At 39.6% G+C, this 8915-nt stretch overlaps 1 protein-coding gene across 4 annotated transcripts; it reads right to left on the bottom strand.

Moving 5' to 3' along the window:
- Window positions 1-8869, bottom strand: LOC116047138 (probable C-mannosyltransferase DPY19L4). 4 transcript variants are annotated; one of them, XR_004104337.2, is made up of 20 exons: window positions 8435-8525; window positions 8110-8274; window positions 7216-7340; window positions 7029-7119; window positions 6752-6873; window positions 5591-5736; window positions 5172-5295; window positions 4939-5073; window positions 4060-4191; window positions 3713-3814; window positions 3534-3607; window positions 3250-3408; window positions 2966-3085; window positions 2750-2870; window positions 2485-2541; window positions 2310-2392; window positions 2092-2224; window positions 1685-1843; window positions 993-1223; window positions 1-950 (listed from the first exon to the last, which is right to left on the bottom strand). XR_004104337.2 is itself a non-coding variant. In XM_031295676.2 (19 exons), the coding sequence occupies exons 1-19, from the start codon at window positions 8523-8525 to the stop codon at window positions 1059-1061; spliced, it is 2304 nt and encodes a 767-aa protein (XP_031151536.1). In that variant the 5' UTR covers window positions 8526-8867; the 3' UTR covers window positions 1-1058. The 4 variants fall into 4 exon arrangements, 3 of the variants coding, with proteins under 3 accessions (XP_031151536.1, XP_035847684.1, XP_031151537.1); XM_031295676.2 differs by having other exon boundaries at window positions 1-1223; window positions 8435-8867; XM_035991791.1 differs by lacking the exon at window positions 4060-4191 and having other exon boundaries at window positions 1-1223; window positions 8435-8868.
- Between the last annotated feature and the right edge of the window lie 46 nt (window positions 8870-8915).

Consider the following 8915-nt stretch of genomic DNA (forward strand, 5'->3'; position numbering starts at 1 on the left):
CATTTTTTTCATAATTCAATACAACCTAATATTCACTACATGGCCTTTTGCAGAGGGACAGTTATTGGTGAGACTTTCATGACAGCACCAGAAGGAAATTACCACCAAATACTTACAGGTAAGAACCAGGGAAGGGGAAACAGTCAGTCTCAGACAAACTAAAGCTGTGATCGATAAAGAGATGTCAGTCAGTCGGTTCCTACATCTCACAATAAGGCATCCAGATGAAGAGAATGATGAAGACAAAGCCATAGAAATGAGTAGCATCAGAACCAGCCTCCACTACCCTTTAAGGCTAAAAGAAAGATCCCGGATGTTGTTTCTATCGTCCTGGGTTGTTCAATCAATATTTAGACATAAAACAGAGCGGCTTCATAAAAAAAAATTAAAAAAAAACATGTTTTAAATGGGAAAAGCAGAGCATATACGACACATTAAAACCAAACAGTCTCTCCACAAATATTCATTTTTTTCACATCTGATTATTAGTCATTGATCTTCCAATGTCTCAGTTGTGCTCCTGAGCTTCAAATATATTTACTAGCTGATGATATACACCAGAAACTATATTAATGAACTCTTAACTGAGGTGGGTGTTTTCTTTAACAGCAGATTTCTCCTCACCCTTTTTTTTAACCTACTTTCCCTTTGCAGAACCTAAATACATCTCAGCAACCACAGCTGCTCTTGGCTGCTGTATAAAGTAAACACACAGACACACCTTTCAAACTCTCCCTTCATTAAATACATCACAGTAACGCATGGCTTATAAAACAACATACAGTGGTTATTATGGCATATTTCAACTTCAACAGGGCCATTTTATGTTAATTTTAATCAAACAATGTGTAGGCCAAAATCACTATGTGCTCAGTTGATACCAGTTCACCATCTAGACCAGGATGTGGAAGGTACCAGTGATTAGACCTTTTTTCTGAGCGCGCACACTGCAACAACATATTTGCAGTCGTCTGTGTTGCATTGTGGATATGATGTGAAACACTGGAGAAGGGCAGAGCCAGGCTCAGTGAAGTCTGCCAGGGAGGCGGGAGCTGCTGTCAGTACTGAAAGGAGATGACAGTGTTCACTTTGTACACGTGGTACGAGCGGTTCCAGAAAACTCGAGTGAAGTAGTTCGTGTAGGGCGAGTAGTTCATCTTTATCTCATGGCAGAATCTTCCGTGCTTCGAGAAAGAGTAAATCTCTCCTTTGTCATGAATGACCTGGATAAGACAAGAGGATATGGAACGCGGAATGAGAATAACAATTGTTCAACACTTTTCTCAATAACACAATACTTTCCATGATTAAGGGCCGCTTTTGTAAAGCACTTTCAGAAAACACCGGCTTCATTCACAATAAGTCCCTCATTGTAATTACCTATATGTAACACTAATTCACTTTCTTGCTGAGAGTTAGATGAGAATATCAATACCACTCTCAGGTCTAAACAATAAATGTGAAGCTACAGCCAGTAGCTGTTCTGCTGCTTAGCACAAATACTGGAAACAGGTGTATGTATGCATGCATGCGTGTGTGTGTGTGTGTGTGTGTGTGTGTGTGTGTGTGTGTGTATGTATATATATATATATATATATATATATATATATATATATATATATATATATATATATATATATATATATATATAGTTTGTGGTGAAAGAAGAACTGTCTAAACTCACATGTCCGTTGGAAATGTCGAGCAGGTCTTTGATCCTACATCCTTTATTAAGACTAAGCTCGTTGCAAATCGAGTCCTCGATGATCACGTAGTTTGTCTTTTGAGAGGTCAGAATCTTGTAGATGTCCTCTGCAGATCTCATTGCATACACCTGGTAAGTCTATAAGACAAAAAAGGAGATTCATTTAACATTTTTAAGGCCCATTAGAACATAAATTCCACATTACTATAATTGATTTTGGAGAACATTTAAAATGAATTTAATCGGTTCCACAAATCACTGCTTTAAAACCCAAGGACTTGAGCTATTTAGCTTTGTTTAAAACTGACAGAAGTTGTGTTTTTCAATTATTTTCCAGTACCAGGAGTCTCCTTTTCTTGTTGTAATAAATCTTTCATATCACTCACATCTTCAGTCCTCCTCAGCAGGTTGATGTCTGAGTAAAGCGGTAGACTGGTCACAGCTGAACCTGAACACAACTTCACGGTTCCCAACAGCTGAGGGCTGCCTGCAAAGACAGCCGCCACTGGAGCCTGTGACCTGGAACACAAGAAGAAGATCTTAGATACCACAATAAAGACATTACAGAAATATTTATATAATACAGGAAGATCTGATGACTCACTTGATCCAGTTGATCAGCTCTACTGTATCTGGATTGTAAAACTCCTGCACGTCTGACAACTCTGCTAAGACACGAGGGCAGTACTGCAAGACAAGAGAGCAGGGTAGGAAGATATTATGCGTATTTAAATGTCTGATATAAAGAGCTTCGAAAGATAAAGAGCTGAAAATCTCACCTCTCTCCACAAACTGAAACCAATGATAGTAGGAACCGCTGTGCTCAGGATCAGAGACTGGAGAGGAAAAGCAACAATTAACACCTTAAGCAAGAATACGTCAGAGGTAGCAACAGTAAGCAACAGCAACTAAGATATTAATCTAGTTTAAATTGTCCTTTTAGGTTAATTTAACGGGAGGGAATGTTTGTCTGAAGTCATGTACTTTTTATAACTGAAAGAGCACAATGTTTGCTGTTAAAAGTGAATATCAGAGGCCACTCACCAGTACTACAGGGTGGATGGACTTCAGTTTGAGCCACTTAAACACAGTCATCCAGAGGTCTGGAGAACACACACCGAACGCCGTAAACATGCAGACGTATGGGGTCCATAAATATTTCATCCTGCATGATAAAAAGAACACAATCAATGTCTTTTGTGTCATAACAATTTAGAAAATCCAAATATTAAAAACACACTTTTACGCCAATGAACGTACCCATCAAACAGCAGAGTCAGGCCTCCAAAAAGCAACGTGTGAAAAACATGATAGATGACCTCTGGCTGCTCTCCTATTCGTCCATCTTCAAGTCTGATGTTGGTTTTCATTGGCTGGCCACTGTATAACAGTGAAAGTGGAACCATAATACATGTTGACCAGCGCCTCAAAGAGAATTCCTTTACAGCCAAACTTCAAGCTGTGATCACCAGCTCTGTCAAATATAACTTTAGAAAGGCACCCAAGAGTTATGGCATGCATTGTGTTTGGCACAAGTCTCTAACCTGAGTCTTCTATAAATGGTCTGCAGGGTGGACAGCAGGCAAACAGTGAGCACCAGTAAGTAGAAGGGAAGGACTGAGGCCTGCGTCAGTCGTAGAAATAAGTCCTGACTGGGTGTCTGAAAACTCTCTTGGCACATGAGGAAGTTGGTGATGAAGTCTCTGACATAGTAGGAAAGAAAACATTGAAATTAGATTACACAGACAGAAAATAGCATACTGACTAATATGGATACTGTTCGAAACCAGCCTGCACTGTAACAACTAAGTCAACAGCTGTAACTCACGTTGTTGTGTTGAGCCCAAATTTTACTTCAAGGAATTTCAAAATGAAGTCACTCTCACTTACAGGTATAAGTTTCTGTAAATGAAAAACAGTAATGATTACCCAACAGCTTAAAACCACAAACGAATGCTCTTGACTTGAAATGGATCAATGGAGACCCAACCCATCTTGTGGTTTTACCTTGACCAAATAACTGAAGGTGATCGCTGTGGTAAAGACTAGGTGGAAATGTAGAAAGAGCTTCATCACTCTGGCCACAAGAGGTCCCTTCTTCATCTTTTGCTGCAAGAGAAATAAAGAAAACAGCATTGAGATGGTGTTACTCTACGTTACAACACTGAAAGCTGTCCATATTTAATGATGAAATACAGTAAAAAATAGAAAATCCTCACATTTGAGAAGGTGAAACCAGGAAATGTTACACTTTTTTTTACTGGATAAATTAGTTAAATGATTAATCAGTTAAAACAAACGCCTGTAGTATGTAATTTGACTGAGCTCTGATGTGAGGGAGCAGCTAACTCTACCTGGAAGTACTGCGCAAGCACTGAGCCAATCAAGAGGCCGAGCAGAGGCGAGCTGAGCAGGGCCGGGTTCTGAAACTGGCACAAGTAGACTGGGAACAAAGAGGTGAGGTACACCTTCTGAATGTCAGCCATCTTAACATACCAGATGGAGGGATGATGGAGAAGGAGAGACAGCGAGAGAGAGAAGAGAAAGAAAGGAAAAAGCACAATGTCTTTGAGGACTTGTGGGCACAACGCAGTCAATCTAAAGATACATTTTTGGAATACAAATTTGTTCTTGAAGAACATTTAAGATATGTATAACATAAAAAAAACAATATTTCTCTTTTTTCCACATCTTACGTAAAAAAATAGCTGACCAAAAGTTTAGGTTTAATTCATGTTTAGGTGGCATACTGTAAATGCATCAATCAGAAACTCAAATGAGATCATTTCCTCCATACACAAAACATGTTGCTCTTAACTAGATCAAGCCCAAAAGAGTATACATCTTTTCCAGTAAATCATAAAACTACAACAGCTAATTTCCGTCATTAGTTCAGTGGTTAAATGAGTAGTTCGACATTTTACGAAATACATTTATTTGCTTTCTTGCCAAGGGCCAGATTAGAAGATCAATACCACTCTAATGTCTGTCCGTTAAATATTAAGCTACGCGCAGCAGCCAGTTATCTTACCTTAGCATTAAAACAGTGGCAAACTGTTAGCTAGAACTGTCTGAAGGTAACAGAATCTGCCTATTGGCACCTCTAAAGCTAATAGGCTTAACACGTTACATCTGGTTTGTTTATCCGAACAAAAAAACTGTGTAAAAATGACAAATTTGGGGTTTAGGTGCAGGACTATTCATTTCTTGATCAGGTGCTGTGACTTCCTTACCTTACGTGGTGGCACCAGGTCAAAAGAGTCAAGCAAGAAAAGACAGAGGGCTTGGATGAAGAGCACATAGTGGCTGTGTTCCCAGACTAGGAGGAAGGTGAAGGTGGTGACACTCATGGTGAGATAGCAAAACATCTACAGAGAAATACAGGGTTTTCAGCGTGTTGTAGTGTTCCACCTAACTTGGATATAGTATTTTTTTTTTTTTTAAACTGGTTTCATAAGAGCCTCACCTCAGTGGCAGAGCTGATGTTATTACTCAGGAATCCAGTCAAAGCTGCAACCTGGCAAGAGAAGTAAGGCAGAGCCCAGTTGTCCCGCAGAGGAATAGCAAAGTCCACTTTTGTTGTATCTGGTCTGAGGAAGAAATGACCCACAGAAGAGTTGTAAAGGGGAGAAAACTAAAGAAAACGAGTGAAACTGGGATCTAAAAGAGAATGGCTTTATTATGCTTCACCACTGAGATTTTATTTGTCTTAACAGCACCCTTAGTGTCCCATTTTTCAAGTGTGTTTTGTTATCAGAAGGTAGGAGCAACAGGGAGAAAATGGAAAGGATATAATAAAGTTTTAAGAGGAAGGTAACGTTACCATGCTGATAGGAGGAAAAAAATGAGGCATTCAGAGAAACCAGGTAGTAGAATTCCTCTCACCTGTTAATCACGTACCAGGCCACAGCCAACATGCCGGCCACCCAGGTGCCGCTCATCACCCAGCTACACACAAACAGGGCAGTGACATAGACCGCCTGGAGCCCGAAAACGGCTCCAACGTAGAAGTAGATTGGCTCAACAAAATCCTGAAGGCAGAGACAAAAACAAAGGTTTTTTCGAATTATCACATTATTATAAAATGATTTTTATTAAGCAAGAGCATTAAAAAAAAAATCTGCATACTGTTTTTTTTTTTTTTTTTTTTTTATTAATATGGCTGTATACTATGTCAAAGCCAGAAATCCAATGTCATTGTTTGCTGCTGGGCCCACTGGCATTCAGTCTTGCTATTGTAACCATTGCCAGGTAATGCAATGCAAAAGTTTAACTTTTCTCCAATTTTGCTGGCTCAATGAATTTGATGAAAATGATTTATTGCATTATTAGGTGACAAGCCCTCTGCACTGGCAGCAGATGAGACTTAACTACATGGAGAATGATAGTTGTTTTCTGCATTTATAATGTTAATTCAGAGCTTTCCGGTGCAATTTCTTTTATCTAGTAAAATGACGTGCCATTCAGCTTCAGTTATGTTGCCACTGAGTAGACTGAGAAAACAAATATAAACCAGAGAGGCACTTCTGAGGCATTTCACATGAAGAGATACATATGCAAACTTCAAATATGCAAAATTAACTGACCTGGTCAAACCGATGCAAACCAGCTAAAGTTTAACTGGTCTTGCTATGCAACAAATTTCAGGCTGAAAGGCCTTCAGGCGTATGACAGGAATATTGTTACTATTTCCAATCGGTTTGCCAGTGTTTATTTGCTTTGAGACAGGGGATTGTACTGGTTTAGTAGCTTTGTTCTTTGGAATATATTAATAATGCTTGCGTAATGGCCAGTGTGCGGGACTTTCTCTAAGCTTTTGATTTGCTACTTTTGATCATATCCTACGCACCTGCTCGACAAAAGAGGTGTGCAAAAAAGCTTTCCTACGTTCTTTGGAATATACAAATCCACCTATCATTTCATATTACCGTCAAAAAAAAACAATTTGACACAAATGTAATGTAGCATGGTCAAAACGGACAATGTCTTAATTACACTTTATTTAACGTAAATCAGAAGCTGATCAAACAGCAAAAGAAATCTCACCTGGCTGTCTGTGACTCTGTAAATGTAGCTTGTGATGAGCTCTGGATACAGAGACAAACGCTCCACTGCGTTAATGGTCTGACCTGAAATAGTCCTGTTATCTAGTGTCAGCTCATAAAACCCTGGAAAACACAAACCACATAACAACACAGTTGACTGACAAGGAGAGAGTGACATTCATTGCCCTTTAATTCAAGTTGGTGTCATTTTTGATGATGTATTTAGATGAATATTTGAATTTTCTTTCTTTAATGAGAAGCAGAAAGGATACAAGTACCTCTTTCAAAGGACGGTACTGTCAGCATGTGCTTGTAATAGTAATAGTAGACCCCACTGCCTCCCTGGAAGGTGATTTCACGCTCTAGCTCCTGAGACACATGGAAGTGAATTTTAGAATTGATATGTTTATGGCAGTGAAGTGTAAATTTAATGGAAGGAGACTTGTGAAAAACAGAGTCACCCACCTGTCTAGTGGAAAACCAGAACTTCCTGTCATGATACGCAGACAGATACGCAGCATAAAGGATGCCACAGGCAACTGCTGCAAGAAATCCAAAGAACACCCTCACCAGGCGCTGCAAAAAAACAGCTGAAAAGCAGAAATGTAATGGTTTAAGTTTGTTAAACACATTAACGTTGTTTAAAAAGAATAATCAGTCCTCAGTTTTTTCCTTTAACTATCCTGCCACACCACCATCAATGGTTCATTGAGTCACTGGAGAAACTAGTCTGTTTCTTTTCTTCTTTTTTTTTAAGATTATTTTTTGGGGCTTTTACCTTTATTAGATAGTGACAGTGGATAGACAGGAAACTGGAGAGAGGGGATGACACGCAGCAAAGGGCCGCAGGTCGGATTCGAACACGGACCGCTGCAAAGGGCTTAGCCTACGCACGCTCTACTGGGTGAGCTAGAGGCCGCTCCCTAGTCTGATTCTTTTTTTAAGCTGGATTCTGTATTAATGGTTTGAACTGCTCACAGTGCTGGACTCTATGGGTAAATAATATACCACTTTGTTTGTTTGTGTATATATATATATATATATATATATACCACTTTGTTTGTTTGTGTATATATATATATATATATATATATATATATATATATATATATATATATATATATATATATACATACACATATACACACACACACACACACACACACACACACGCTCATGTTGATTCTGTGGCTTAGTAGATATTATAGGATTTTGGATTTAAGTTACACAGCCCTTCAAAAGGATCATCAGCCAAGCATTAGGAGAAAGAATAACAGTAGTTTGATACTGATTTATAAAGTTGACATTGAGCAGTGCTAAAAGTATACAGACACATCAGTAGACAGAACACAAACTTACAGGCAGAAGAGCTCTTGGATCTTTTGACAGCCGACTCGGGTCTGTTTGATTCCTCCTCTTTATGGTGTGCATCTTGACCCTCATCTTTCTGCCGTTTGTCTCCTCCATCGCCACCAATGGACACACTCCCTTCATCCTCCTCTGTGTTCACCGGCTCTTTGGTATCTGGTCAGGTGTAACAGACGGACAGTGGCTTAACAGATACAAGCGTTGTGTGACAAAGTGCGTTTCTGCAGAAAAGTTAACTGAAGTTACCGTCTGTTTTTGCACAGGAAGTTAACCGGTGTTCAGCTAGCAAACTGCTAAGTTAACCAAGTAAACCTACCTGCGGTCTGCACCTCAGGCTCAATCTGGCCCTCGTCCTCTCCTGTAGCTCCCTCCGAAGTGTCTGTTTTTCGACATCTTAACTCGGTCATGACGAGATAAAATTAATCTGAGAAGAGTTGTCTGCTGTGTAGAGACAGCAGCATGCTAGCTAACTAACAAGCGGTTAGCTAGCTAACGATAACCTAAGAGCCCACAATTAAATATTTCACTTTGAGGTAAACTAGGCAGGTGACAAGCCGAACTACAATCTTCCGTTTTCTAGATAAACTTTTCTTATATGAAGTTGTAAACCAGCAGTCACACAGTTGCAGTGTTTGTGATGTTAACTGTGTGGTTGACTGAATTTAGCGTTGCCGCTGGGGTACTTGGCTGGCGAAATTGCGTTTCCTAGGACGGCGAAGAAATGCCCCGCCCTACTCTGCTTCTGATTGGCTAGTACTCGTTACCTTCGTTGGTTGGATTGGTTAGGTTTAGGTTAG

The sequence above is a fragment of the Sander lucioperca genome, chromosome 14 (genome assembly GCF_008315115.2).
Source record: "Sander lucioperca isolate FBNREF2018 chromosome 14, SLUC_FBN_1.2, whole genome shotgun sequence".
Lineage (NCBI taxonomy): Eukaryota > Metazoa > Chordata > Actinopteri > Perciformes > Percidae > Sander > Sander lucioperca.